The sequence below is a fragment of the Encephalitozoon hellem genome, chromosome IX (genome assembly GCF_000277815.2).
Source record: "Encephalitozoon hellem ATCC 50504 chromosome IX, complete sequence".
NCBI classification, from domain to species: Eukaryota; Fungi; Microsporidia; family Unikaryonidae; genus Encephalitozoon; species Encephalitozoon hellem.
Genome location: NW_004057898.1, coordinates 1 through 27,609, shown reverse-complemented (window position 1 = coordinate 27,609; position 27,609 = coordinate 1). Strand labels below are relative to the sequence as shown.

The window sequence follows — 27,609 nt, the reverse complement described above, 5'->3', positions numbered from 1 at the left end:
GATGATTGGAATAGAGAGAATTGAAAAGATAAGCACTTCTGATGTGAAAACACTTCTTGTGAAGGATGATATAGTTGTTAGTGGAGGAAGGGAAGGAAAGATAAGAGTGTGTGGGCATGATTTTGGCTGGTATACAGAGATTGAGCCTGGGCAGGGATATGTCAACTGTGTTGCGATTGGAGGCGGGTTCCTATTTGCAGGATGCCAGAATGGAAGCATAGTTGTATATTCTTTGGACGAGTGCCAGCTTAGGGATGGACACAAGGAAGAAGGTACAAAGGTGGTGCCTGTGGGGTTCTTAAAAGGCCATTCTTCGAATGTATGCTGTTTAGACACGATGGGAGATTTTATTGTCTCTAGCTCATGGGATTGCACAGTGATTGTTTGGGAGCCAAGACAAATGAACAACGACAAGGGTGGGATAGTGCAGAAGATGCCGCACCCCACAGTTGTTTGGTGTGCCAAGTTTATTAATGAAAATACCATTGTGACTGGGTGTAGTGATAAATTGATCCGGATTTTTAAGAATGGAGTTCTGACTAGAACATTTAACCATCATCTTTCATATGTCAGAGGAGTTGCTGTTTTGAACGAGAACATCTTTTCCATCGACAATGAAGGGATAGTTCTCAAGGTATCATTGGATGGAAGGATCCTGAAGCATTATTCTACGAAGAATTTTATGTATAGCATATTTTCCTATACCTGTGACGGCAAAGGCCTAGTTATATGTACTGGGGAGAATGGGACGGCTATTATATTTGACGAAAGTCTCAAGCCAATTCAGAGTTTATCTATACCTGTGACGTCTTGCTGGGCCGGGTTTGGGTGGAATGATAAAGTGTATGTTGGAGGAAGTGATGGGAGGTTGTATGTGTACTCCTCGAATCCTTCATCCGAAGCAAGAAAGGCCATTGAGGAAATGAGGAATGAGCAGGGATCCCTATTAAAGGACGGGGAGTTTGTGTCTGACGGACAGAAGTTCAAGGCTGCTAATGGGAATGTGTATCAAGAAATAAACGGAGAGTGGATTCTCCTTGGCAAAGGAGAAGGATCCAAGCCCTATGATAATACATTCCAGGTTGAGCTAGAAAACAAGTACTACACCCTTTCGTTCAATAACAACGAAAACGTCTATGAGGTTGCAGAAAAGTTCCTGAGGGAAAACAGACTTCGAGACGAGTTCAGGGATGACATTGTCGATTTCATTAACAAGAATTTTGTTTCTGCTAAGGAATTTAGAATATACTCAAGAATCAATACAGAGGGTGTCAAATCGATGCTCAACAAGGTTAAGGACGAGCACCAATATGCATACCCACACATTTTAGACAATCTTCAGAATCCAAGCATTGATGATAACGACAAGGTTGAAGAGGAAATAAGGATGCTAATCAACAGTGGGCCGAAGTTTATGGCATTGGACTTGATAAGATACTTTATGGTCCACAAGTACATTTTTGACCTATCCTTTCTGTTTACATTTACTCCCCGGGACAAAAAGGAAGCCGTTACATTTGTGAGACTTCTTAGCAACCTATTTGCTGATCCGCCCTTTAATCTAGATGCACTCCATCCTCGTGTTCTGGAACTGAAGGACCGTGGGGTTGTTGATGGAGAGGTCTTGGATGATTACTTTGTTAACAAAAGCCTGAGAAGTGGAGCATGATGCAAGGATCATTCATCCACTACTGCCAATAAAGTACTTTGGTTTGACTATGGAAGGAGCCTAAGGTATTTCTTAGAAGGCCTTGAATAAAAAGCTCTTCAAAAGTGCCCTTTTGAATGGATCTGCTGAAGAGAGCGCTTAGGGAGCCCGATGCATGTGAAATGGGCCCAGACGAAATAACAATCGGTGGGAAGAAGGTTTCTCCCAAGAAGACTATTAAATTTAAGGGAACAGAGACAAAGGAATATACGTTTGAGCAAGTTCTGTTCTATTTGCTGAACAAAGATAAAAAGTACACTGTATATATGACACTGTGTAGGGAAAGCGGAATAGGAAAGATATATTATACAGACCAGAAGATTATTGTGGAAGAGATAGAAAACTTCAAGGAGACGACTGCTCAGGCGAAGATTGATGGACCGGATTTCAGATACATCGGATTTCGAGACTACAATTATCTGAGTGATCTTTGCAAGAAAGAAGGCGAAAATAGGCCAACGGTCTACTATGTCATAGTTCCTCAGTCTGTTTCTTCTCCTGTAAACCTGAGTAATATCGAAGAATTTTTTGAAGAGGGTAGATGTGCCGATGGGATCAAGATTAGTGAGGTTGAGAAGGTGGAGCTAAGCATTGATGGGCACAAGCTTACTGCAGTGGATGACGTGGCAAGATTCACGTCTGAGGACTGGAAAAGAGTTGTGTGTATATTTCTTGATGGAACCAAGTGGCAGGTGAGTAGATGGAACATAAAAGACGTAGGAGAAATATTCAACACCATACCAACATTCTACTTTTTCAGGAGGGGTACTCCGGGCAGTCTTTACATGAAGAACTACAATGCTGCTGGTGTTGAAATTCATGATGGGAGAGTGGACAGGTCCAGTCTCGGCTCAATAAGAGAGAGAATTAGAGATTGTATTCTAGGGATGTGAGATAGAAGTGGATTAAAGGTATTTTGGGATTTTTGTTCGTCTTTTATTAACCCATTAAATGAGACTTTCCTTTCCTGTATTTACATTACGAGTGAAAGATGGATTCGTCATTGCAGGAGGTGGTGGTGGAGAAAAAGAGTTTGGAAAGAGCAACGGAGTCAAGGTTCTAGAAGGGAAGGACCTTAAGGAGGTGTGCTATTATTCCACAGAGGATATCATTGTAAATGTGGCTGTTTGCAGCACCTCGGACGAATTTCACCAAGTAGATGAAGACGACATGTCATGGGATGAGTACGACGAGGAGGCAAGCGTTGTTTCGCCTACCAAGAGCCAGGAGAACCCAAAGGATACTCAGAATGAATCTTCCAGCCTAGATGAAACTGGATGCAATGCCTCAGGTATTTGCAGTAGAGATGCTGATAATGACCTTAAAGGCGAGGAAAAGAGGCCAGAGCTGTATCTCACTGCCTGTGGAGAAGAGTTCTTTTATCTTCTTAGATTTAATGGATCTGGCATAACACTTGTTAAGAAAATGAAAAAAAAGGTGTCCTCACAAATCTTTGTTAAGGATTTGTATGTGATCAGCGATAAAAAGCTATATGGCTTCTACGATGTAATCAACACGCCAGACTCATTAGACGACTTATTGAAGCCAGAAAGAAAAAGAAAGAAGGCAAATGGATCCTTGCTCAGTGATGAATCACACGAAGAATATATATACAGGCCTTTCAGAAAAGATGGGAGGATTGTCTTGAAAAGAGAAGAAGGAAAATCAGACATAGTCAGTAACTGGGAGGGTTTTTTTATAACTGCTGGATTGGCTCATAAGATTGTGCACGAGGACGAGAGATACAATTTTGTATATAACTCAAAAAAGTATTCTTATGAAAAGAAGATCGGAGGAATAGATTATGTTAACGGGATGCTTGTTTACTATCTGAAAGGGAAAGATTCCAGCCTGTATTTCCAGGGAGACCATGAGAAGGTTTATAACATTCCAAAGATCACCACAATGTCATGTGAGGGCCAGCGAACTGCTGTTGGAACAGCCGATGGCTATATCTACGTGTTTGATAAATGTGTCTTAAGTAAGAAAAGGAAAGTGTATGATGTACCAATAACAGGAGTGGGCTTTATGAATGAGCAGGTTTGTTTTTCCTCGTTGGATGGCTATGTTGGGGCAGAAAAGGTAACTGGAGGGTATAATATGTTTGTTATCATACTCTCTATCGCCATCTTCATCTTGGCAATAGCGATAGGTACTATCTCAAAGACTGCTGGGTATCCTCTGAATAAATAAAAGCTCTATGGTTGAATTTTCAAGCCGCAGTAATAAGACACAGGGTCTTATCCCCATTGATCAAAAACCAACCGCTTGGCTTCTACAATATAAGGAAGCTCGTTTCTGAATATCTCAAAGATCCGCTTCTGAATCTCCATCTTCCCGCATGCATAGACAGTACACTCCCCATCAGCATACTCTCTAACCTCATCAATCCTTTCCATTAGATAGTCTGTGACATAAGCTCCTGTGCTAGACTTGACTCCCGTGATCTTTATTCTCTTGTTGGGCTCTATTAGCTTGGAAATGTCATCTTCATCGTTCCTGAATCCGTATATGATCCAGATGCTTTGGTGCGACTGGAGATTGGATGCAAATGATATAAAAGGCGCTATTCCTGTTCCTGTGCATATGGCCAGCAGCTTTCTGCTACTGTAGTCCATTCTGAAAAGGAGATTTGTTCTTAAGCACAGTTCAACCTCCTCCACCTTAGACCTAACTATAAAGTCAGAGACGTGGCCATATCTCACAAACCCCTCGAAGGTCTTACTTGTTATGCCAACAAGAATCTCAGACTCCCTTCCGATCTTATTTATCAGTGAAAAGTATCTGGGCTTTACTATCTCGCACTCCCCTACAATTTCCTCTAGCGTGGGCTTACACCCAAAGGTCTTTATAATATCAATAATGTTGTTCCACTTCTTTCCAATGCCAAGGTAGTCTACTACCCCCTCTTTGGAGCACATGTACTCAATGTACTTGCGATTCGTTTCCGTGCAGCTTCTTGCCAAGTTGGCCAGTAAGGACTTCTTCGGAAGACCCGTGAAGTCGAAGTAGTATTTGAAAAAGTCCCTGATGGTCCCCGTGTAGCTGAATGGATTCTTACCAGGCCTTTTTATTTGGCATCCAGAATCCCTGACCCCAAGAATCTCCATGATTTCGTCCACTAAGTCGTCGCTATTGGGACACAGCATTCCAATAGAATCTCCCGGCTTAAAATGAAGCTTCTCATCGAACTTTATACGATAAACATCTCTCCAACTGGCACCGAGCTTCTCAACCTCGACTATTCTGGCTGTACGGTACTCAATGCTTTCAGTACAGGGAAACACAAACTTTCGAGGGGTGCACTCCGTATCGGTAAGCACTACCTCGGCCTTGTTGAAAGTTCTTGGCATACTTCTTGTGTAGTTTTCATTGTACTCAAACTTGACAGGATTAAGAGCCATGCTCGGGGTGATCAAATCCTTTCCAAATGAATATCAAAAACATTTATTTATCATAAATACACCCTCATCCCCACATCTTCCTTCCAGGCTTCTTAAGATTGCGAACATTGACTTTTCTTATGTCATCAGGCATGGTCACAATGACATTGCTATCTTCTCCAAACTCAAAGTTGTCTGCAACAACTAGGTCACTACATTTGGCGAGCTGGTATGAATACAGCCTCCCATTGAGTACGTCGTCCAGATTCCATTTAACCACATAGCTCCCCGTGCTTGTTATTATGCTGCTCTCTGATGCGTCGGTGCTGAATTTTGCAGGCGTAAAGTCTATTTCCTCATTGATGTATGCCAAATGCTCGGGCTTCAACTGGAGTCTTTTTGGAACTGGCTTATTCTTTCCGACAGGCTGCTTGTAGTCTCCTGGTACAGTTGTCAGCATTAGGTAGTTTTTGCACGTGCAGATAATATGCTTGCCATTGCTTGTGACATCTATGTACTTGATTTCATCCCCAAATCCCGGAAGAAGGGACTTCGCTCTTTTGTCGATCTTGTCATAAAGCCTCAAATCTCCCCCCTTCCCCGCTGTGACAACATGTCCAGAGCTTGTAGCCATTCCACAGTTAAAGCTGTTTTTTGTTTTGTAATCTTTCGACTCAACAACCTTAACCTTTGCTCTCGGGTCAATTCTAAACACGGAGTAATCAGAGAGCCCAATAAGAGACCCGGTGTCAACCAGTTTTTGTGAATCAAAGTAGTCGTTGACATTTCTTTGAACATCCCATGTCTCGATAACCTCTCCTCTCTCCACATCAAGCTTGTGTAACTTATCTCTTTCGCTCTTGTCTAAGTAAATTAATGAGGAGCAGTTGTCATGCGTGATTATCTTTTCCACATCGTCATCCAGCACATCCTTGATGTTTGCCTTGAATTCCAAGCCATCATTCGTGTTCTTGAACACCCCCACAGATCTTCCTCTTGTGATAAAGGCCATCTCATCTCCCACAACAAGATGCTTGTTCTTCTCGTCTGCCTCTCCAAAATGGTTTTCAAGCTCATCGTCATCGCAGCTCGCATACTCTTCAGCCTCTTCGGAATCCTCAGACACGTCAGGATTGTAGTTTTCCATCTCCATCTTTTCAAAATATTTTTCTGCTTCCTCGTCTCCCTTCCTCTCGTGGTTAACATTTCTATAGAGACATCCAATGTACTTGCTGAGAAACTCAAGGAAGTCAACATTGTCTGTGAACTTCAATGAAAACGTGTGGAAAACCCCGTTCTCCATCACAGACCATACAAATGTTGCGTTTTTCTGGTCCATATAGTACTGCGTCTCCGTTCTTATCTCTTCGAAATGTATAACATCTTCTCTTGTCTCTATCCTGATCAGAAATACCTCATCCTCGACAATAAACACTTCAACCTGCCCTTCAGCTTCTTCAAATCTTCCTGAAACTGTGTTATATCTTGAGTACACCGCTTTTTTTCTATAAAGAGTTTTGACTTTCTTTATGAGAGGTACTATGCCCTTGTAGAGAGCATCTAGACTTTCACTGCTCGTAAAGAGGTACTTCCTTTGCCCATGAATAAACCATAAGGCTTTGTTGTCATGCCCAACTGACATAATCTCGCTAAGCTTGAATTGCATCTTACTTTTCTTGGATACAAATGAAAGCTCCGACTCCGACACGGATATCTCGCACCCACTCATTAGGTGCTCCCTCCCACAGTATAAATCCCCAGACAGTTCCTTCTTTTTTACATTCGATAGCATCTTCTTTATCCTGCCAAGAACCATGGGTTACAGAAATTCGCTCTATATGTATCTCTCAGTCAAAAGGCATCTGGTAGAATAGACTTTTATTATCGGAAATCCATGGACACGCTGCATCAGCTATTAATTCAAGCAGTCCCTCCCCCTGTGTCTATTTATGGCATTTCATTCTAGAACTTACTCTATCATGCTGTAAATAGCACTCCTCGCCAGCACCTCCTATATAAGAATGGTTATATCGCACTTGAATCGTCGTAGAACATGTTGTAGATTGTCGTCTGTCTTTTGAGGATCTCCAATAGCTCTCCCTGTTCTTTAAGATACTTCTCAATGGCCTTTTCGTCCTTCTTTTCACAGAACTTGGCATTGATGCTATCGTATTCATCTCTGGCCTTCTTGAGAAAGTAACTTCCAAATGCTGGAGACTTAAACTGAAGAATCACAGCCTTAAGGCTTTTATAGAGGCTATTGACAGACTCCGGAAGCATCTTGAGGGATCAAAATTCTCCCTAATAAAACGCAGCCTTCAGCTGGACATAGACTTATCAATCACTCCTTTTGCCTCTGCAAAGTAGTTGAAGACATCATCCTTCAGTCTGCAAAGTGCCGACTGGATTGCAGTTATGTCGTTTATGTGTTCGTTTCTCTTCTTTACAAGCTCGTACTCAATATTCTTTGTTAACCGCACATTCTCCTCAATCTTTCTTCTTATGGAGTTTCTTTCGTCAGAAACAATCCCATAGTTGTTCTTGAGCTTCTCAAGCTTTGCAGATATTTCTTCTGAGCACCTTTTGTCGTTATCCTGAAGGTTAAATATCTTAGACTCAATGTGCGAAATCTGCCTGTTAACATGATTCAGGCGAATTTTCAGGGCATTAATACCAGAATCAAGATTCTTTATCTGAACCTCTAGCTCAGATATCTCCCTGTTTGTCCTATCGATGGCTTTGTCTGCCTCCTTGTTGGAGAGAGACAGTGTGATTGCTTTCATCGTATCCTCTTTTATCAATTCCATAAACTCGATCCTTTCCTTTAGACTTATTCTCTTTGCCTCTAGCCCTCTCATTATTTCATTTTCCTTGGAAATTAGGCATCTCATCTCGTCAAGCAACTCCATGAGCTTTGTTGGGTCACTCACGACCTGAGTCTTCAGACATGTTATCTCTTGATTGAGATTGAGCAGCATCAATCTCAGAGAGCTTAGCTTATCGCTGCATTCGTTCCTTTCCGCCTTGACCCTCTCAGTTTCCTGGACCAAGGCCCTCTGGTGCTTGTAGAAATCCTTGAGCTCAGACTCGAGCACAGATATCTCCCTCTCGATCTCCTTTGCCTCTTCCACACTTTTCTTTGCGTCTCTTTCGCACCTCTCGAGCTCTTTCTTTGCATTGTGAACCTTCTCATCTATCTCGTTCCGAAGAAGTAGTTTCTCATCATTCATTTGGCACACTCTTTCGTACACATGCCTTTTGTTGTCTCTGAACATCGAAAAGTTCACTATTACACTCAGAATCCCAATGAGCCTTTTTGAATCAGGTGCAAGGTCCTTGAGCCCAAAATTGTCAATGCCTATTCTTCTAAGAAAGCTCGACATCCTCTTCTGTAGAAGAAGGTATGACAAGGACTCCTCAAACATTTCCGTGTTCTCCATTCGGGGCACCATGTCAGACGTCCTGATCCCACAGTACACCTCAAGCAATATCTCATATATCCTTTGAGTCGACTGGGGTGTTGGCTTAAGAATATCGCTTGCTTTGATGTTTATTTCCATCTCACTGAAGTACTGCATTATTTCCTTAACCGGAAGATCCGGGACTGCATAAACATTCCTCTTCTGCATCGATGGGGAAAGTTTCCAGAACTTTAGACCTTAAATTTTTTATCCTATGCCAATATCCCAATGCAAGAGGCAAAATATTTGCTAAATAGACAAAGATGGGCTGGGATGCCATTTGCACTGTAGATTTACTCAAAAAGGCCTTGGTGGAAAGCCCCAATGTCCGAGAAGGTCGAAAAAGAAATTGAGGATCAGATCACAAGACTGGATGTCTCTGAATACAAGAACATTGAGCTATCAAAGATAACCAAGGAAAACATAGGGCAGAAAATTCGAACTTTTGGATGGGTTTCAAATGTAAGATCGCAGTCTGCCATAACATTCATCGATCTGTATGCACACTACAAGACAGTGAAGTGTGTGTATCAGAAGAAGATGCATCTGACTATGTGCACATCCATGACTGTTTATGGGACGGTGACAAAAAACTTTGGGAAGAAGGATTCCCATGAGTTTGAGATACATGTTGAAGGAATCGAGATATACAACCAGTCCATAGCACCTTCTTTTCCATTGAACGAGGAGTCTTCAGTAAATGCCATACTCACAAACGGCCATCTGGCTCTCAGAACAAAGAGGCGCCAGCTGTTTCTTAAGGCGAGAAGCCATCTTCTGAAGATTATAAGAGACTTCTACTTTGAGAAAGAGTACACAGAGATTACTCCACCCACAATGGTCCAAACCCAGGTGGAGGGTGGAAGCACGCTTTTCAAGCTGGATTACTATGGAGCTGATGCCTACTTGACGCAGTCTTCTCAGCTCTACCTTGAGACGGTGGTGCCTGTTTCCCATCGTGCTTACTGTATCATGCCATCTTATCGGGCAGAGAAAAGCAGGACGCGAAGGCACTTGAGTGAGTACACCCATGTTGAGGCAGAGCTTGCAGATATTGACCTGAACGGGCTCATATCGTCTGTGGAGGCCTTGGTATCATACTCGATGAAAAGATTCTATGAGGAAATGAAGGAAGATATCCTGAAGGTGTTTCCTAACTTTGAGTTTCATAAGGTTCCAGAAGCCCCGTTCAAAAGGGTTAAATACTCCGAGGCTATTGAGTTATTAAGAAGCAAGGGGTGTAAGAAGGAAGACGGCACAGACTTTGAGCTTGGGGATGATATTCCCGATGCTGCAGAGAGATATCTTATTGAAGTTATCGGCGATGGGTGCCCTGTGTTTTTAACACATTTTCTTGTAGAGCACAAGCCTTTCTATATGAGAAGGGATGAAGACAACAAGAATCTGACAGAGAGTACTGATCTTCTGTTCCCAGGAATTGGAGAAATTCTTGGTGGGTCTATGAGACAGGACACCTATGAAGACCTGATTGAAGGATTCAAAAGGGAAAACATAAGCATTGACCCATATTACTGGTATCTCGACATGGCAAGATTCGGCCCGTGCAAACATGGAGGATATGGCCTTGGTTTTGAAAGGTTCCTGATGGGCCTTATGAAGTATGAAAATGTTGATGAGGCAACTCTTTATCCAAGAAAGGTCTCAAGGTGCCAACCCTGAGGACTAGTTTGCAGTTTCACCTTTAATTAAATAATAGTAGGTAAAGGGTCAATTCTCTTAGTTTTTGTACTTCTGCATGAGAAAGACATCATATCCCAAATCAAATCGCTCGTTTGAGGGAGAGTCTCTAAAAAAGCAGTTTAGGGATTCCTCTACATTTAAGCTGTACTTCTTAAGCTTCTGAACTGCAGCTTCTCTGTATCCAATACTGCAAATCCTTTTGGCTATATGATGTTTGAGATACTCTTCAGAGTATAAAGACAGATTATATGTGCTTTTGACGTAATGTTCAGCCATCTTTCTCTCCTCAGTGTGTTCAGAATCCAGAAGTATTAATAGCCTTAAAAGTATTTCTCCTTCCCCTAGCTTCTCATCAAACGCCATCCGACCTTCTGGGTGTTTAGGCCTTATCCATTCCTTTCCCTCACAAATCCTCTTTGATTTTAGCCCGATCATCCCACTCTTACCTGAAAATCTTCGGATTACTTTCATTTCCTCTTCGTCCAGCCTCTTTATCCTTCCATACAGATGAAGGATAAGAAACGCCAAAGTATTGTCCCCTTTGCCATAACAAGAATCAAGCTCCTTGTAAAGCAAGCTTCTGAGCTCCTTATGAGCCATTGAGACAATGCACACCGAGTCCTGTACAAACACTTTTCGAGCTAGATGTGAAAACATCTCTATCCCTACATTTCTTATAGCCCAAAGGCTGGATCTGCTGCATTTAAAGGTCAGCCTAAACAACTCAGTCATCCGAAAAGACATTCTTGGGCTCAGGCACCCGTCTCCAATAACTTTACTGAGGACGTTCAAGCAGTGAATTTTAACAGTACTCTCATCCCCACCAGTAAGCTCGAGTAGCCTCTCTAGGATGCCATCAATAATCAATGGATAGTTTTTAAGGACTGCTACGAAAATTAAAGGCATTCCTCCACTTTTTCTCGAAACAACCTTGCAACTCTTGATTCTGTTGAACGATGCATCCATTATCTGTAGTATTTCACGTTCTCCAAGAGTTCCGCTCTTGAGTACTCCATTCAGATACTGAGATACCTGTAATATGACACCCAAGTGGTTTATGTGTAAGAGCGCTTGTACTAGCCTCCAAGAGGAGCTCTTGTCACCATCCAATGCCATTCTGTAATAATAATTGCAGCACTCATTCATGTTTTTACTGCAGGCTACAAGCCTGTCATCCTCTTGTTCATAAATAGTATTTGAAAGCCTCTCAAAGCAGTATTTGTAAACCACATCCACACAGGCTCCAATGTCATATCTCATTTCTGAAAACAGGCTTAGAAACCCGTGTATCGCAATCTCTTCCGTACCTTTCCCATTCACAATGGAACCTACTTTATTGTCAAAGATCTCCTTCAGAGTGCCAAGAAACTGATCTGATCGGTTATTCTTCATGTACTCTATGCATCCGTGAATATCATATGGCTGGTAACTTTCTATCCGGGTACATATTTCACTGAGCTCTAGGGACACCCCCTCACTGTACTTGCATCCAATCTTCCTTATCTCATAGTCAGGGTCAAATAGTAGTTGGGCCCATCCCGAAAATTCAACAATACCCTCTGATACTAGTGACTCCATGAGGTATACCCCAAGTAACCTTCTAGATGTATTTCTGCTTTGAAGCATCGGGTGTATGGTCTCAGCATACATCGTCTTAAGCTCATGATCCTTAGATGCTCTTTTTTTGAGCCATATCTGGAAGTATCTAGACAATAACTTCAGCATGCTTCTGCTATAGATAAATTGATTAACCTCTAAAAATTCTTTCATCACCCTGACATCCTTGATGTGCCTGAGTGATTCAATCCTGACCTCTATATCTTTATGGGCAAAGAACTTGTGGGCATCGTCTATCTCTGGGTGCAGAAACAGCCCTACGGTAGACTTTCTTGAAACCATCCTGCCAATCGCCTGAACTTTTGTAGGGGGGAGTTCCCTAATTAGCTCCCGAAGATGCGAATATCCTTTGCTACTGAGTTCGTCCGGCAGGTACAGAAAAAACCTCTCATCCATATCTCTAAGTATTCTTTTTGAGTGTCTGAACGAAGTCCTGTCCATATTTGAAAACAGTCTTCTCACAATACTTATCGAGTTTGGATCCTCCAGACTTAAGCTCTTAGGATTGAAGAGATTCATCTCCATAGCCTCTTCATACGTGAATACCCTAAAAATGAGGTCTGGCCTGGAAAAAGAGTATGCTATCAATATCTTCAAAATGGCCTGTCGAAAGGCTGCTATGTGTATATGTGTCCTGCATTCATAAAGTATCTTTTCATCATACACTTTGTATTTTGTAGCAAGCTTGTAGAATATTGCAAATATCGTAATCTGATTCTCCTTGGACGCAGTGGGAAAAAGTAGAAGGAGGCTATTTGCAGCACTGTCTGTGCAGCTTTTTAGTCGCGTCTCTATCAGACATAGCTTGAACCTTGTTTTGAGATCTTCCTCATCATGTTCCCACAAATAGTCGAGTGTCACTTCTGACCCGTTCGCTCGAGTGTAGCATATTTTCGTTCCTCTTTTGAGGTCCATGGACACTATCTCCTCATGACTGATTCCGTATACCCTGGAGATCTCCACTGCTAGAAGAGAAAGGTCTTTAGCATTCCAGCCAGAAGGCATTAGGGATTGGAAATTTCACTCTTCAACTCATAAGAATCCAAAGAAATGCCCTCAATGGACTACAGTAGTAAGGTGGAGGTTATTGAGGAGGCTTCCCTTGTTACGGAGGAAGCCAAGGAAATGGTAAGAAAGTTTATATTAAACAATGACAGCCTAGAAGGAATTCAGATACTACAGCTTGAGGAGTTTCTGAACAATGTTTGAGCTGGAGGTGCTTTCGGGGATAGCCCATCTCCCCATGTAAAAGATGACAGAGCTCTCAAAGTCTCGTCAAACTAGATGTCCTTGAAAGTCTTGCATCACCAACTAAATAAACAAATGTCACAAGAAACTCGGGAGGTCTCTAATTTAGTTAATGGTATTCAGAAAACATGCGACTTTGGAGTAACTTCGCAGCACTGGCAGCTCAAGGACATGATCAAGGTCAAGGGCGAATCCCTGGTTTTCCCTAGGGCATGCAATGTAGTTTCCTACAATCCTCGTGAAAACAAGATCAGGACCATATACGAGGGCGTGGACTTCTTTCCCACATCCATATGCTTGAAGGACGACTTTCTAGCAGTGGGCGGCTCCAGAGGCCATCTTAAGATCAAGAACCTTGTTACCAATGAGGTTCTTTCTCAAGTTGTTAGCTCGTCGATTAACAATAATATATGCATAAACAACAACAGAATCTTCATATGCAACAATGACAGAACTCTAAAGATATTTACAATGGAGCTTCAGAGTAGCGGGTGCATAAATCACATAGCACAGGTCAATAGCTGTGGGATTAGCCCAGACAACAAGTTCCTGGTTGTTGTGGGAGACTCCAACGATGTGTTTCTTTACTCCATTGACAACGACAACTATAAACTTGTCAAAAAATTAAAAAGTACAGAGGATGGAGGATTTAGTGTATCGTGGAACAGCATGTCTTCTGCGTTTGCCGTTGGAACGCAGGATGGGTATGTATGCATATGGGACATAAGAAGCGATAACATCCTTCATAGATTTGAAAGCAAGCAGAAGGACAGCCACCGAGGAGCTGTCCGGAACGTGAAGTTTTCCTTGAAGAACTCCCTAGATCTGTTGTTTTTTACGGAGCATTTCTCGTTTCTGACTGTCTGTGATATGAGAGACTTCAGAAGATGCCAAAGAATTAAGGTGTTTCCAGATAAGCAGATAACTGGTGCTGTCTTTTCTGAGATGAACGACAAGATATTTGTTAGCACTGAGGACCAAATAGTCGATATGAATATTAACTCGAAGTCAAGACGTATGTTTGCAGGGCTATGAGGAATACATCTGCTCCTCTGCAGGCTTTCTCTGGGAGTGTAAGAGCGGCTAGCCTTTCCCATCTCCTTGTCTGGAATGTTAAGACATTAAAAAATTATCCCAGAGAATGAGAGAGAATTACTACAACAAGAAGAATCTGAAGTATCTTGAGATGCTAAGGTCGGGGAAGCCAAAGAAAAACTCAAGGGGGGTGATAATCAAAGATGCGCCTTTCCAGAGTTCGAAAGCTGATGTTGGAAGGATTGAGCCGAGTAGGAAGTGGTTTACCGGGACCAAAACCATATCTCCCACAGAACTGGATGCGTTTAGGTCGGAGGTAAAGATAGAGAGTCCATACAGTGTGCTTCTTAGAACAGGGAAGGTCCCCTACTCTTTGCTAGAGGATGGGATAAGGAAGAAGAAGGCCACAGACTTTGGAGAGGTTTTCGGGAAAAAATCTGTAAGGAAGAGACCCAATCTTCAATACAGTAGTCTTGAGGAGCTGTCCCAGCAGGTCAAGGAGGTGAAAGAAAGAAAGAAGGAGGTGAAGAAAGATCATGTAAAGGGACAAAGCCATAGGATATGGCTTGAATTATATAAGGTTCTGGATAGCAGCGATGTCATCATTCACGTTCTTGATGCAAGGGATCCGCTTGGAACTGTGTGCGATAAGATAGCAAACTACATTAAAGAGGAGGCCCCTCATAAGCACCTCATGTATGTCCTGAACAAAGTGGATCTTATTCCCACAGGGGTTACGGCGAAATGGTTAAGGCACTTCTCGAGGTCGCATCCCACAATAGCATATCACTCGAACTCTATAACGAAGAACTATGGAAAGGCAAATCTAATAGGACTGTTAAAGCAGCTTAGCAAACTATATAAGAAGAGGCACTTGAGCGTTGGATTTGTGGGGTATCCAAACACTGGAAAGAGCAGCATAATAAACACCTTAAGGAACAAGGAAGTATGCAAGGTTGCGCCCGTGCCGGGAGAGACCAAGGTGTGGCAATATATAGCACTCACAAGAGGGATATACCTTATAGATTGCCCTGGGATTGTTCCTATTTCGGACTACGACCAAGCAGTTCTTAGAGGTGCTGTCAGAATTGAAAACATCGAGAATCCTGAGGATTACATCGACATGATAGTTGAGAAGGCCAGGGACTCAATAGCAAAGACATATAGAGTTCAGTTTGTTGACTCTGCAGACTTACTCGAAAGGCTTGCAGTCAAGTTCGGCAAGCTGCAAAAGGGAGGGGAGCCCAATGTTAATGCGGTTTCGAAAATGATTCTTCATGACTGGGTCAGAGGAAAGATCCCCTACTTCGTGCCTCCCACAGAAGAGGTTGGAGATAACGAAGAATAGAAAGCCTACAGCGACATAATTACTTGATGGCGTTAAAAGGCCAGTAAATGCCTTGACATTGAAACTCAAAATTTTGCTTTTATTCTTGATTCTTGTCTATGTTACTTTCATGTAAGCGGTTTAGACCTCCGTCAGAAAGTGGAGATATTTCCTTTCCTAGCTTTGTCTCTATATCTGCCAGCATCTCTTTTTCTTCTATCGTAACCAGGCTTATTGCAACACCACGTGTTCCAAATCTACCTGCCCTTCCAATCCTATGGAGATAAGACTCAGGAGACTTGGGAACATCGAAGTTGATCACATAGTTTGTGTTTGGGACATCGACTCCACGTGTGATGAGGTCGGTTGCAACTAGAATCTTACACTTTCCTTTCAGAAAGTTATGGAACACTATATTTCTATCCTCCTGTGCCATCTTTGAATGAATAAAATAAGAAGGCATCCCCATTCCAGTAATCTTCATGGCAAGGAGCTCCACAGTCCTGATGCTGTTACAGAATATCACACATTGATTAATCTTCAGTTTCAAAAGAAGGGATCTCAGGCACAGAAGCTTTTCAGAGGGCTTCACCTGCGTGTAGAACTGCCTGATTCCTATGGGTGCGAGCTCCTTCATCAAGTTTATGCATAGTGGCTCCTTCATGTATTTCTTGGTGAAGCCCGTAACAAAATATGGAAATGTTGCTGAGTACAGTAATATCTGCCTTTCTTTAGGCAGTAGCTCCAGAAGCCTGGTGACTGTTTCTCCAAACGTCACATCAAGTAGCTTGTCTGCTTCGTCAAACACAAGCACAACCTTCTTTGAGAGCACTCCAATCTTCTTCTCAACCAGATCCACTATCCTCCCTGGTGTCCCCACCATCACATGGACCCCATTGGATACCCTTATGATGTCATCCTGCATATTTGTTCCCCCAACAACAGGCACAGATATCACCCCCATGCCTTCAGATAGCCTCTTGACATTCCTTGATATCTGTAGTGCAAGCTCCCTTATAGGAACAAGTATAACCCCCTGAATGCTCAGCTCCTCGGGGTTTATGGCATTGAGCATAGGAATCACATAGGACGCTGTTTTTCCAGTCCCGTTCTTCGATCTAACCAGTAGATTCTTTCCCCTGAGAGCATGTGGAATAGATTCTGCTTGGACGGGTGAGGGGAATTCATATCCAATACTGTATATTCTCTTCAGAAGCAAGGGCTTTAGCCCGAATGCCTCCCACCTAATACCCTCTGCTGGCCTTACGTCCTTCGACAGCAACTTTTTCATGCCTTCTTCTACACTTCCACTCGACGAAGAAGCTTCGCATGCCATGATGTCTTCTGCACTTGCTTTCTTTTCATTTGCATCGATGCTCAGGCCGTTTTCATATCTCCCCCTCCTGTTAGCACCCACTCCATCTCCAGGCTTCACAATTTCGCCTCGATTGGAAGGTACCCTCTCAGCATGTCTTTCTTGCAAAAGGCCTTTTCTATTCCAAGTCTTTTCGTGGGAATTCCCTCCATTTCTTTTTCCGTCCTTCTTCACTTCCTCAATCATGCTTTTCATGGGCATTTCTATCGCACATTTGTTTGAACCTCAATTAAAATTTGTGGTTTTTAAAGGTTGTGAATTTTCATCTCAAGATACACATGATCTAATCAAATAGATCTTGGGAGATATCATCCGATAGGGTGTCGTATCTTTCTCTGCACTTCACACAGAGATCATCGGACAAGTACAGAAACGACTGTTTCAAGCATCTTCTACATATAACATCATTGCATACAAGCTTTTGCAGGCTGGCACGACCTTCTCCAGTAAACACTTTGCAGCACACATCACACACATCCCATTTGGGCATTCTGTCGCTGAAAGCTCGTGTTCTCATGATCATTCTTCCGAGCTTGTTTATTTTATCGTTGGAGATGGAGTAAATCTTATTGCATTTGAAGGACTCCTCGATAGCATGGAAATCTTCCACAATCATCTCCCGGATGTTGAGCAGGACCATCATTATGTATGTATAGAAGGAGATGTCAATCGTTGGAAACATCTTATTTACCAATCTTATCATTTCACTCCTGTCCTCTCCTTTGGTCTGCTTCTTGACAAATGATTTCAGCTTTATGACATATTCCTTTGCAGCGCTGTTGTCCTGCGGATACTTGATTCTCCCATTATTTACTCTTCTGATAAAGTCTTTGGCCAGTTCTTCAATGTAGTCTACCCCAAGACTACAGTTTAACTTCTCTCTCTCGAACCTTGGAAAGGTCGAGTGGTTTAGTCCCCGGAGCCTTCTCGCGTCAATCAACAATACCTCCCTTACCTCTGTGTTCACCCGGCTTAGTATTGAGTCTACAGCATCTCCATGGTCCAGAATGTCTATCGAAATAAGTTCTCCTGCCGAGATTGCATCAGAAAAACGCACGTCCCGAAATGCCTCCAGCCCACTCACCACCATTGTGCTTGTTCCAAACCACTTCAACCGCCCCATATCTACCTTATTTGTTATATTCATCCTGTTCATGTGCCTCAAAAACAGAATCAGTAGAAGATTAGATAAAAGAACTAAAAAGATCAAGCATCTTTTCTTTATTTTTCTCGACCTTAGTTTCATATGGATACAATTTTGACTTCTTTTTTCGCTATATCAGATATAAATATTTCCAAAAACGTTCGTCCAGAGTAATCATGCAAGTTTCAGATTGGAGAGAAACCGCATCACCCCATCTATCCTTCCTTCGCTTACCCCACTATTTTTATAGAACATTCTTATTTTGTCTTTATCTATAACGGGATCCAAAATGCCCTTCACATCGGCCGCCACTGGGTTCATGTATAGTTCCATCAGCACCTTTACATCTTCTTCTCTTACAGTTCCCTTTCTGACCGCATCGAGAGCCTTAACAGGACCTATCCCTCTAACCCCGGGTGTATAGTCGCTTCCTAAAAGATGTGAAAGCTCAATCAGGTTCTTTCTATCAAGCTTCAGCTCTTCCTCAATCTTCTCCAGGCTGTACTTCTCTATTTCCCTATCTTTTCTAAAGAAGTTTCTAAAGATAGTTCCACCATAAAGCAGAACATCGTTGTCTTCGGTTATCACTCCATCCACAATGTTGGAATAGCACATAAACCCGCACTGAGAGTCCGCCTCCGTAGGTGCATCCACATATGAGATGTTGAACACATCGAGCACATCCTTGATGATTCTTAGTGCCCTAGAAATATCCCGATTCTCTTGCCCTGCCTCACCAAGGACCTTTCTACTTCCGAAGAGGCTACCATGCCTTTCTTCCACACATCTCTCAGAACTCTCCGGCAAAGATTCAGTACCGTCATCCAAAACAAAGAATCCTCCCATCATCCTTTCCTTCACACTGCTTATAGAAGACACTCTTTCGGCATCAATTTTGTTTGCCCCTTCAGTGTCTTCATTTTTCTCCTTCGGACTATCCTCCAACACTCTGTGCTTATCGACCAAGCTTTTAAGTGTTGGATAAGATTCCAACTGTTCCAAGGATTGATCAATACCTATACACATTTCATCCTCCTGTGAAGATGAATCACTATCCATACACAATTCTGACTTCCAGGATGACTCTCTGTCTGCAGGTCTATCAATATCCTTCACTATGGGATTCTTGCTTCCATCAGACTTCTTTGTAAGCTTGTAAACAGACTTGCAATCCCCGTGAACCCTTTTGTATCCTTTCTCCTCCAGAATCTTTATATTGTGACTTATAAGGTTCCGTGTTCTTAGGTTCTTAATCTGTAGGCGTGAAAAAGTGTCTGGGTCGTTGGTGCCACCCCTTGTTCTTATCTCCTTTCTTCGGCCTCTCAGCTCAACCAGTCTTTTAAGCTTTTGTGTTCTCGATAAATCTTTAGACTCAATGAAATCAAAATTTATACTTGGCTCCAATCCATCACGCTGCTCCTCCTGCTCAGAAGAAAGAGCATCTTCACTCGAGCTTGTCTCATACTCAAATAGATATGAATCAGAGTCAGACTCAAAGAAGTCTCCCCAGTTATATCTACCCTCTCCAAATATAACAGGCTTATGCCCATCGTGCCCCTTTTCCTCATCGCGCCTGCCTCTAAGCATTCTGTCTACCGCTACTATCGAGCTCCTGTTGCTCCTCTTTCTTCTCTCCAGAATGGCTTGGCGCTTGATCTCCGGAGCTCTTCCGTCAAACACAAATACTGGCTGGATTCCATGGTAAAGCAGCTTGATGACTCTTTTGGAAAAAAAGTACACAATGTCGTCACTCCCCAAGTGTCCATATTGGCATATCCAGATGCTTGTGTCCACAGCAAGTCTTATTCCAGACGGCACAACCCTTTCTGCAGAAGGCTTGAGAATCCTCCACAGCGACCGAACACCCATAGGGGCTATGCAAAGCTCATAACATATCCTTCCACTCGAGAGAAGCCTTCACTTCCCCGGATTCTTTGCATTGTTCATTATGAGCTCAACTCGCTCTTTGATGTCCGAGGCTGCCTCTGGTGTGATGAAAACGCACGTGTCATTTATGTCCTCTATTATGAAGTTCTCCGTCTCTCCAAGCTTGAGTATCACTTCCTTCACACTGGGTTCTGTTCTGAGGAAATAGCCTTTTGTTGCCTTCACCATCGCAAGGGCCAGTTCTTAATGCTTAACATCGATTTCATTTTCCAGCAAGGGCCCTGGTGAAATGAGGATAGTCAGCATAAGGGATCTCGACATAGATTCAGTTGTAAAGTTCTTTGATGACGTGGTGGTTGTCCCCACAGAAACTGTGTATGGACTGGCAGCAAGCATCCATAATCCTCGTGCAGTGGAAAAGATATTTGAGCTCAAGAGAAGGCCTGCAGACAACCCGCTTATTGTCCATGTCTCTTCGGAGAAGATGCTTGAAGACGTTATTGAGGGTCCTATTCCTGTGGAGTACAAGAAGCTGATGGACAAGTTCTGGCCAGGGCCCCTGAGTCTTCTGTTCAAGTCGAAGGACAATGTGAATCCCGTTGTTAGGGGAGGGCTTGACACCATTGCCGTTAGAATGCCCAGGAACGAACAGCTACTAAAAATAATCGAAAAGCTTGGAGCACCAGTAGCAGCACCTTCTGCCAATGTAAGTGGAAGGCCAAGTCCCACAACTGTCGAGCATGTGGTTGAGGATTTTGGAGATAGAGTGGGGATGATAATTGATGGAGGGCCCTGTCCTGTTGGGGTAGAATCTACTGTTGTGTGGTATTCAGACGGTGCCATCCAGGTGTTAAGGCCGGGGGGAGTGGGGATTGAGGACATAAGGAGTGCTGTTAGCTGCGAGGTGGTCATGAAAAACAAGGCTGTGAGCGGCGAAGCAGTGTTGTCTCCAGGACAGAAGTACAAGCATTACTCTCCGAGATCGCCTCTGGTCCTATTCAAAGGAAAGCCAAGAGAGGTGGAAAGTAGAATTCTCAGGTACATCGAAGCAAATCCTGGCGTCGCTAGAATAGGAGTTGGGCTGCATTCTGGAATGAACATTGAGGTTCCTCTTGGCAGAAAGGTTGATGTCTTCAACATGGGAAATGACAAGAGAGAGGTATGCAGAAACCTTTTTGAGGGGCTTAGAAGGCTTGACAAGACCAGCGATGTGATTTTGATTGCTGGTGTGGATTTCGGCGGGGAGGGATATGCGATTATGGATAGGCTGGAAAGAGCTGCAGATGACATTATTATGCTATAGTTGATTAAACTGCTTTTTTGCCCTCCGAGTTTGGCTGTCTTCAAAGCTTAGAAAAGCAGAAGTACTGGACCCCATGGAACACTTGCTATTTGAGTATGCCGGAGGATACGGGCTGTTTGAGCTCAAGGAATATGAGGATATGTCAAAGTCGACGTATGATGATTACACCAAGCTCACGGAAGTCCTAAATCTGAAGTCTGGGATGAAGTTTGGGAGCATTGACGAGGCGTCTGATCATTTGAAATGTCTTTCCCAGGGGGAGATCCACGATGATCTAAAGAGGTTTCTTGAGCTCAACAATGTGAAAGTTTTGCATTGCGATGTTTCTCTGAGGAAGAGTCTTGATGGGCTTAGGATCAAGCATAAGGATAGCGAGAACATAATGAGAGGAGTTAGACGGAATTTCAAAAAGCTCATGAGGCTTGATGAATACGATGGCAAGCAGACGGTGCTTGGGCTGGCGTACGAATACTCCAGGGAAAAGGTTGAATACAATGTGAAGAGAGAAGACTTCATTGTGATACATACGGTTATGCTGCTGGAACAGGTGGACAAGGACATAAACTCGTACTCCATGAGGATAAGAGAGATATATGGGTGGGTGTTTCCTGAGCTGGGGACGTTACTGAAAGACAACCATGAATATATTGGAGCTGTGAAATATCTTGTGAACGAAGAAGCAGGGCCTGATTGCTCTAGATGTGAGGTAGCAGGAATAAACGAGGAAAGGCTTGACGAGATAAGGAGGCTGAAGAAGAACTCGATGGGAATGAAGCTTTCTCCAGTAGACATGGTTAACCTGAGAAGGATAATAGAGATTGTAGACGGCAAGATCAAAATCAGAGGAAACCTCAGCAAGTATCTGAAGGAGAAGATGAGCTACATTGCACCCAACCTTGCGGCCATACTAGGTGATGTTCTTGGTGCGAGAATTATTTCGCAGGCCGGAGGGCTGTTGAATCTCGCAAAGGCTCCTGCATCCACATTCCAGCTTCTTGGAGCAGAGAAGTCATTGTTCCAATCACTAAAGATGAGGAAAAAGACGCCCAAATACGGGCTTCTCTACACTTCTAGCTATGTTTCCAGGGTACGGGATAAAGACAAGGCAAGGATCTGCAGATACATCGCAACAAAATGCTCCATTGCGGCAAGGATCGACTACTTTGGAAGGGAGCGGGGATCTGAGTATGGGCTTGAGCTTAGATCGCTAATTGAAAAAAAGATCCAGTCTCTTTGCACTAATGAGGAGGTGGAAAAAACAAGCACTGCCATCCAGAGGGTGTTTGATAGAATAAATGGCATATCAAGAGGTGAAGATGAAGAGGAGGATATGCAGCCCAAGGAGATTCCGAAGAGAGACGCAAGGCCTAATAAAAAGCCAACTAGGAACATGTCTAAGGAAGAGATGTTCAAGGCTTCCGAGAAAAAAAATAAGGACGAAGGTGACTCTCAGAAGAGCAGCAAGAGAGTAAGTTTTGACCTGACAAGAAATGATGTCAAGGAAACAGAAAAGACATCAAGGAGATTTAATAAAAGAAGATAAGGCGATTAATAAATTACATCTCTAGGGATTACACTAAAGATATTTTTGCTTTGATGAACTTCTATACTTGGATACCCATGGAAATAGAAATAGGAAGAGAGGCAATCAGAAGGAGCACGGAATATGCCAACAAAGGCCTTGGGGGAGTGTCTTTAAAGCCCTTCCGAAATTACTTTGACATAGACAATACATTTGTCTTAAAGAAGCTTGTGCTGATTTTATTTCCATTCAACAACAAGGAGTGGGCAAGCGAAGATGAAGGGATGGCGAGGCCAGAGCTGTATATTCCGATAATGAGTTTTGTCTCGTACGTCTTGGTAAGAGCGCTTTTCCTCGGGTTCGAAGGCATGTTTAGCCCAGAAAGGCTAGGAATTGTGTTTACCAGACTGTTTTTCCTCGAAGCCATGTGTGTGCTATTCACAAGAGCATCCGGATACTTTTTTGATGTGGCCCTAGGCACACTTGATGTGATAGCATACAGCGGATACAAGTATGTCATTGCTGTAATCTTGCAGCTGAACAAGGTACAGTATGTAAAGATGATCGTCGGTGTGTATCTTTATGTAAGCTTCTTTATATTTTTGAGTAGAAGCTTGAAGAGGCGTGTTATGGATAGAGGGGTCGAGAGGATGAGAAGGGCATACTACCTGTTCGGAATAGTTATCATCCAAGAGTTTATTGTATTTTTACTGTCCTAATAATAAAAGTTCTTTCCTTCTAAAACTTTCTAGTGCAGTACGGGTGCTAAACATATTTCATGAACCCATCCTCCCCAACAACAATTGTCCTCTTCTTCTTGGATCTCTTCTCTCCTGCTTCATACCTCTCCATAAATGAGTCCATTTCCCTTTCTACTTTTTCCACATCCAGCAGTCTTTTGGCTTCCAGTGCCTTTGCCTGGCTGTTTTCCATAAACTCCATTGCACTGTCCAGATTGACAAACTTGTAGACATACATAAACCGTCCTCGGACTTCTTCCTTGGACTTAAGCTCAGCATTGTCTATTGCAAGATCCATATCATACTCTATGCTGAATGACACCAGGTCTTCCTTTCTCTCCATCGCAACCTCCATCTTAAGTCTTGGGTGCGTTTCATCAATCCTGAACGGAAACTCTACTTCAAGAATCCCCATCCGGGGTTACTGATGATGGAATATCAATCCCCTCCATTTAAGCCTCTTTCCTTTTCCAGAAGTGACTTACAGAATTCATGGACTTCTCCCCCGGCACTTAGAAATCCACAGACATCACAGATCACATACCCTCCTTCCAATCCCAAGATAAAGTCCGTGTGCTGTACTAGTGATCTTTTACTTAGCAGAAGGCTTCCATCAACATTTTCAATCCATCGCTCTCGAATGAGTGCATCAACCACATCTCCAGACACAGGCATCCCACATGCCACTCTTCTGAACACTTCCTCAATCTCTTTGGCCCTAGCATCAGGTTGGCACAAACTCCTGTTGTCTTTTAGCACAATACACGATCCATCAGGCCACCTAACCACCTCATATTGTATAGGCCTAAGAAGCTCATTCAGTGCACCCAAGGCCTCGTAATATTCCCCATAAACAATTCCATCTGCTAGAAGCTTAAGAATAATGCTTGGCACATCCATCTTTGTAGGATAGAATTTTGTCCAAAAAAGTACTAGGATGGAATTACATTTAATTTCATCAGAGCTCGGCTCTTGCATCATCTCCCACCTCGAACTTCCTCTCACCCTCAGGCGCCACGAACTCAGACAGATCAACTCCCAATCCCCCATATTCGCGGATAAAACCGGCCAGATTTGGAAGATTCCTCTCCCCGCCAGAATATAGAACACTCTCCTTCCCTCCAGCCTTATAGAGCAAAAGAGTAGGGACGAATTGGATGTCAAAGTCATTCATGTCGTTCATCCCAACATCACAATATCCAACAAATACCTTATCGTTTGCGTGGTCTCTTACAATCTCTCCCAGCTTCTCAATAACAGGCTTGACTCGGACGCAGTGGGGACATCTTTCAGTACCAAACACTATGAGTCTGTCCTTGGATGCATCTTCAATATATGTCTTAACATTGTTCCTGGTAACAACCTTTACACTCCTGCTATCGTTGTCTTCAGGCTCGTCCTGAGACTTGTAGAATACCTCAGCCTTCTTATCCAGCACATCCTTCACAAATCCAGAAATGCTCTCCCTCGATACATTCTTTAGGACATATTTTCCTCCGTCTTCACTGATCGATATGCATCCAGGAAGGTTTTCTTCCGTAAGCCCATACTCGCTAAGATCGACACTTTCCTTGATCCTCGGGATAATTATCACCCGAACATCATACCTAAAGTCATTTAAAACTCCAAAATACTCCATCAATGCCTCAGGTCCACTCTTCGTGTCAAAGAAAATGTAAAAGATAGTTCCCTTCAGCGACCTGTACAGCGAAATGTTGGCTGGCGAAGTAAACCCAAAAATCGAAAGGTTCGATAAAGAAATAACTCTCTTGATGTTTTCTTCACTCAGAGGTAGCTTATACGACAGCCTGTCATTTGCATTATACCCATATATCCCAGGAACAGGGACCTCTAGCGAAGACGCAAGAGATAAATCCGTAGATACGAATTCTGCAAAACCCTCCTTATTTCTTTGCAAACTTTCCTTATACCCAGAGCTATCCAAAAAATACACAATAAAGTTCCCTAGCTGGCCTTCTGCATTTCCGTCTCCAGACCTCATGGCACTAATGGCCTCTTCGCTTGGTGCCGGGTACTTCTTTAGAACATCTACAGCCTTCTCAACATCCTCAGTACTGGGAACTACAAACATCCTCCCGTCATGCTTTACCTCAATACCTTCCCCGTCAAACTTCTCATTTTCAGATACATACGAAAAAAGACCTTTCATCTCCTTCAGCATTCCAATCATTGATGGACTCGGGACAATCTTCAGGTTGTCAATTAGTTGGCTTCCTTGAACATGGGATTCCCGTCCCATTGCATAATCATATAAAGCAATAGTAAGCACAAAGCCAAACATACTTGGGGGGGGGCTTCTTTTATTTTCGATATAAAGTTCAAAAGGACAAACATCTTTCAGGGATTGTTTTGATTTCCAATATAAAGCCCAAAAACCCGCCAAGATTTATCTAGAATAAGAAAGATTATTATAAAACCCCGTCAGGATCTGTTTATTTCAACAAAAAGACAGGTGGTGCTGCTCCTCTACTTAGATAAAATAAACTGCCGAAAGGAGTGCTGAAGAGATATAAGCACAGCCCATATCAACTCATAACGTCCAAAAGCTCTTGATGCATATGGCCTCAAGAATACTTCAAGCATTTCAAATAAATAGAAAAACGCTTCATATGGCATTCTTTATCAGGCAGCTGTGCGACTCTCGTAACCGTTCACGCCTCCATATAGTTGTCTGTATTCACGCCCTGCGACAAAGGACACAAACGTACTAACTAGTAAGGTTATCGTAAACACTACATGAGACTTAATCCCGGGTTCTGTAGTGTTATTAGTCTTTCTTTTCGAAATGAAGGACAAAAGGAGTAGAAGGAAGACGAATATAATCATTCCGATATGCATTCGATAGTTGGGTCCATAGCCATCGTCTTCAAAACTCTTCTTATACCCAATAAGGTATAGTGAAATCACCAAAATGTTTCCAACCATAACTACACCTATCTCCTTCAAGTTCATTTCAGTCAATGAAAGATTATGAACATATATCATCACAATACTAGTCGCAGCAACCGTTAAGCCATATATACTGCTCAGAATGGTTCCCATGTTCGGAATTCCAACAACCATCGGTATCATGCTTGCAATCGCCGTCAGTGTTTCTCTGTTCGTCAGCACTTCCATTATTCCACCATGAGTAACCTCTCCCGTTATTACACTATAAGCACGATCAAGCGAATTATAACTTTTTTTAGCAACCCATACTAGATATAACATTGCTCCAATCGTTGCCACTGAATATAATGTTGTACTCCATGCCTTCCCGATCACTCCATCATGTTGTCCAGTGGCCCAGAGAATCCCCTGGATAACTAACACAATAATAAACCCAATGAGTATACCACCTACCCCTAATTCCTTAATCTTTTGAATGACTCTTTCAATGATACCAGTACCAGTAGGGGCCTTTTGGGATAAGTCAGAGGGTTTGAGTTTTCTATAATACCCCAATATTGCATCAATAACTTCATTATGACCAACAAAATTACTTAGTTTCTCATTAAGTTTATCTTGAAAGGATTGAATTTTTCTTGAAACAAAATCCGATACCGAGAAGTTTTCAGCTTCTTCTTGTAGTATACTATGGCCAAATTCCTCATTTAAATTGTAAATATCATTAAATATTTTGCGAGCAGCACTATTAATATCATCGCTCTGTAATTCAGGAAAAATATCGTTTAGTGTTTTTGATAACAACTCTTCTTCCGCTGCAACATCCGGTATTTGAATCTTGCAATTACCCACTATACTTATAAAATGGTCTATTTCTCTTACTAATGCATTTAAAGATTCCTTTTGTTCATTTGATGTCTGGTCTTTGTAGATACTAGCAAATTTTTCGATATCAGTCTTTAAATCGAGAAGTCCGTCGTCATTCAAACATCTTTGTATCAAAACTCTGAATAGATTCTCAATACGTTTTTGAAAGGAATTGTCAGAACTTTCCATGGGCTAGCATCCTCGATCGATTATACATGACAGAAAATTTCCATATGGAGATGATGACGAACATCTCGATTATAGCAGTTCACAGAGTATATCACACATCTGCAACATCACTCACTACCCAATCGCATCTAAGAAATCCACCCCCAACAACAGGCAGGAGCAGAGACAGGAGCAGCAATCCATCTTGCCTCCCAA

At 42.6% G+C, this 27,609-nt stretch overlaps 22 protein-coding genes across 22 annotated transcripts; 9 read left to right on the top strand and 13 right to left on the bottom strand.

Moving 5' to 3' along the window:
* Nucleotide 1: 1 nt before the first annotated feature.
* Nucleotides 2–1,669, top strand: EHEL_091760 (uncharacterized protein; the record flags this gene model as incomplete). Its single annotated transcript, XM_003888002.1, has 1 exon — nt 2–1,669. The coding sequence occupies one exon, from the start codon at nt 2–4 to the stop codon at nt 1,667–1,669; it is 1,668 nt and encodes a 555-aa protein (XP_003888051.1).
* A 116-nt stretch (nt 1,670–1,785) lies between these two features.
* On the top strand, nt 1,786–2,601 carry EHEL_091750 (Cdc73-like RNA polymerase II accessory factor; the record flags this gene model as incomplete). Its single annotated transcript, XM_003888001.1, has 1 exon — nt 1,786–2,601. One exon carries the CDS (start codon nt 1,786–1,788, stop codon nt 2,599–2,601), a length of 816 nt encoding a protein of 271 aa, XP_003888050.1.
* A 58-nt stretch (nt 2,602–2,659) lies between these two features.
* EHEL_091740 (uncharacterized protein) lies at nt 2,660–3,901 on the top strand (the record flags this gene model as incomplete). The annotated part of the gene is made up of 1 exon (XM_003888000.1): nt 2,660–3,901. One exon carries the CDS (start codon nt 2,660–2,662, stop codon nt 3,899–3,901), a length of 1,242 nt encoding a protein of 413 aa, XP_003888049.1.
* A 47-nt stretch (nt 3,902–3,948) lies between these two features.
* EHEL_091730 (NADPH cytochrome p450 reductase) lies at nt 3,949–5,112 on the bottom strand (the record flags this gene model as incomplete). The annotated part of the gene is made up of 1 exon (XM_003887999.1): nt 3,949–5,112. One exon carries the CDS (start codon nt 5,110–5,112, stop codon nt 3,949–3,951), a length of 1,164 nt encoding a protein of 387 aa, XP_003888048.1.
* Nucleotides 5,113–5,176: 64 nt separating this feature from the next.
* EHEL_091720 (vacuole import and degradation protein) lies at nt 5,177–6,907 on the bottom strand (the record flags this gene model as incomplete). The annotated part of the gene is made up of 1 exon (XM_003887998.1): nt 5,177–6,907. One exon carries the CDS (start codon nt 6,905–6,907, stop codon nt 5,177–5,179), a length of 1,731 nt encoding a protein of 576 aa, XP_003888047.1.
* A 209-nt stretch (nt 6,908–7,116) lies between these two features.
* Nucleotides 7,117–7,371, bottom strand: EHEL_091710 (uncharacterized protein; the record flags this gene model as incomplete). The annotated part of the gene is made up of 1 exon (XM_003887997.1): nt 7,117–7,371. The coding sequence occupies one exon, from the start codon at nt 7,369–7,371 to the stop codon at nt 7,117–7,119; it is 255 nt and encodes an 84-aa protein (XP_003888046.1).
* Nucleotides 7,372–7,409: 38 nt separating this feature from the next.
* Nucleotides 7,410–8,720, bottom strand: EHEL_091700 (Ndc80p-complex mitotic spindle protein; the record flags this gene model as incomplete). The annotated part of the gene is made up of 1 exon (XM_003887996.1): nt 7,410–8,720. The coding sequence occupies one exon, from the start codon at nt 8,718–8,720 to the stop codon at nt 7,410–7,412; it is 1,311 nt and encodes a 436-aa protein (XP_003888045.1).
* Nucleotides 8,721–8,876: 156 nt separating this feature from the next.
* On the top strand, nt 8,877–10,232 carry EHEL_091690 (asparaginyl-tRNA synthetase; the record flags this gene model as incomplete). Its single annotated transcript, XM_003887995.1, has 1 exon — nt 8,877–10,232. The coding sequence occupies one exon, from the start codon at nt 8,877–8,879 to the stop codon at nt 10,230–10,232; it is 1,356 nt and encodes a 451-aa protein (XP_003888044.1).
* Nucleotides 10,233–10,289: 57 nt separating this feature from the next.
* On the bottom strand, nt 10,290–12,875 carry EHEL_091680 (uncharacterized protein; the record flags this gene model as incomplete). Its single annotated transcript, XM_003887994.1, has 1 exon — nt 10,290–12,875. The coding sequence occupies one exon, from the start codon at nt 12,873–12,875 to the stop codon at nt 10,290–10,292; it is 2,586 nt and encodes an 861-aa protein (XP_003888043.1).
* Nucleotides 12,876–13,193: 318 nt separating this feature from the next.
* Nucleotides 13,194–14,153, top strand: EHEL_091670 (uncharacterized protein; the record flags this gene model as incomplete). Its single annotated transcript, XM_003887993.1, has 1 exon — nt 13,194–14,153. The coding sequence occupies one exon, from the start codon at nt 13,194–13,196 to the stop codon at nt 14,151–14,153; it is 960 nt and encodes a 319-aa protein (XP_003888042.1).
* Nucleotides 14,154–14,259: 106 nt separating this feature from the next.
* Nucleotides 14,260–15,501, top strand: EHEL_091660 (autoantigen NGP-1; the record flags this gene model as incomplete). The annotated part of the gene is made up of 1 exon (XM_003887992.1): nt 14,260–15,501. The coding sequence occupies one exon, from the start codon at nt 14,260–14,262 to the stop codon at nt 15,499–15,501; it is 1,242 nt and encodes a 413-aa protein (XP_003888041.1).
* Nucleotides 15,502–15,580: 79 nt separating this feature from the next.
* Nucleotides 15,581–17,050, bottom strand: EHEL_091650 (ATP-dependent RNA helicase; the record flags this gene model as incomplete). The annotated part of the gene is made up of 1 exon (XM_003887991.1): nt 15,581–17,050. One exon carries the CDS (start codon nt 17,048–17,050, stop codon nt 15,581–15,583), a length of 1,470 nt encoding a protein of 489 aa, XP_003888040.1.
* An 88-nt stretch (nt 17,051–17,138) lies between these two features.
* EHEL_091640 (uncharacterized protein) lies at nt 17,139–18,101 on the bottom strand (the record flags this gene model as incomplete). Its single annotated transcript, XM_003887990.1, has 1 exon — nt 17,139–18,101. The coding sequence occupies one exon, from the start codon at nt 18,099–18,101 to the stop codon at nt 17,139–17,141; it is 963 nt and encodes a 320-aa protein (XP_003888039.1).
* A 72-nt stretch (nt 18,102–18,173) lies between these two features.
* Nucleotides 18,174–19,868, bottom strand: EHEL_091630 (DNA repair flap endonuclease; the record flags this gene model as incomplete). The annotated part of the gene is made up of 1 exon (XM_003887989.1): nt 18,174–19,868. The coding sequence occupies one exon, from the start codon at nt 19,866–19,868 to the stop codon at nt 18,174–18,176; it is 1,695 nt and encodes a 564-aa protein (XP_003888038.1).
* Nucleotides 19,869–19,916: 48 nt separating this feature from the next.
* EHEL_091625 (transcription factor TFIIH complex subunit Tfb5) lies at nt 19,917–20,114 on the bottom strand (the record flags this gene model as incomplete). The annotated part of the gene is made up of 1 exon (XM_059743544.1): nt 19,917–20,114. One exon carries the CDS (start codon nt 20,112–20,114, stop codon nt 19,917–19,919), a length of 198 nt encoding a protein of 65 aa, XP_059599527.1.
* A 61-nt stretch (nt 20,115–20,175) lies between these two features.
* Nucleotides 20,176–21,189, top strand: EHEL_091620 (translation factor; the record flags this gene model as incomplete). Its single annotated transcript, XM_003887988.1, has 1 exon — nt 20,176–21,189. The coding sequence occupies one exon, from the start codon at nt 20,176–20,178 to the stop codon at nt 21,187–21,189; it is 1,014 nt and encodes a 337-aa protein (XP_003888037.1).
* Nucleotides 21,190–21,262: 73 nt separating this feature from the next.
* On the top strand, nt 21,263–22,732 carry EHEL_091610 (ribosomal biogenesis protein; the record flags this gene model as incomplete). Its single annotated transcript, XM_003887987.1, has 1 exon — nt 21,263–22,732. One exon carries the CDS (start codon nt 21,263–21,265, stop codon nt 22,730–22,732), a length of 1,470 nt encoding a protein of 489 aa, XP_003888036.1.
* Nucleotides 22,733–22,809: 77 nt separating this feature from the next.
* Nucleotides 22,810–23,430, top strand: EHEL_091600 (Yip1 interacting factor; the record flags this gene model as incomplete). Its single annotated transcript, XM_003887986.1, has 1 exon — nt 22,810–23,430. The coding sequence occupies one exon, from the start codon at nt 22,810–22,812 to the stop codon at nt 23,428–23,430; it is 621 nt and encodes a 206-aa protein (XP_003888035.1).
* A 46-nt stretch (nt 23,431–23,476) lies between these two features.
* Nucleotides 23,477–23,866, bottom strand: EHEL_091590 (uncharacterized protein; the record flags this gene model as incomplete). The annotated part of the gene is made up of 1 exon (XM_003887985.2): nt 23,477–23,866. The coding sequence occupies one exon, from the start codon at nt 23,864–23,866 to the stop codon at nt 23,477–23,479; it is 390 nt and encodes a 129-aa protein (XP_003888034.2).
* A 23-nt stretch (nt 23,867–23,889) lies between these two features.
* Nucleotides 23,890–24,351, bottom strand: EHEL_091580 (uncharacterized protein; the record flags this gene model as incomplete). Its single annotated transcript, XM_003887984.1, has 1 exon — nt 23,890–24,351. One exon carries the CDS (start codon nt 24,349–24,351, stop codon nt 23,890–23,892), a length of 462 nt encoding a protein of 153 aa, XP_003888033.1.
* A 58-nt stretch (nt 24,352–24,409) lies between these two features.
* On the bottom strand, nt 24,410–25,753 carry EHEL_091570 (protein disulfide isomerase; the record flags this gene model as incomplete). The annotated part of the gene is made up of 1 exon (XM_003887983.1): nt 24,410–25,753. One exon carries the CDS (start codon nt 25,751–25,753, stop codon nt 24,410–24,412), a length of 1,344 nt encoding a protein of 447 aa, XP_003888032.1.
* Nucleotides 25,754–26,094: 341 nt separating this feature from the next.
* EHEL_091560 (uncharacterized protein) lies at nt 26,095–27,414 on the bottom strand (the record flags this gene model as incomplete). Its single annotated transcript, XM_003887982.1, has 1 exon — nt 26,095–27,414. The coding sequence occupies one exon, from the start codon at nt 27,412–27,414 to the stop codon at nt 26,095–26,097; it is 1,320 nt and encodes a 439-aa protein (XP_003888031.1).
* Between the last annotated feature and the right edge of the window lie 195 nt (nt 27,415–27,609).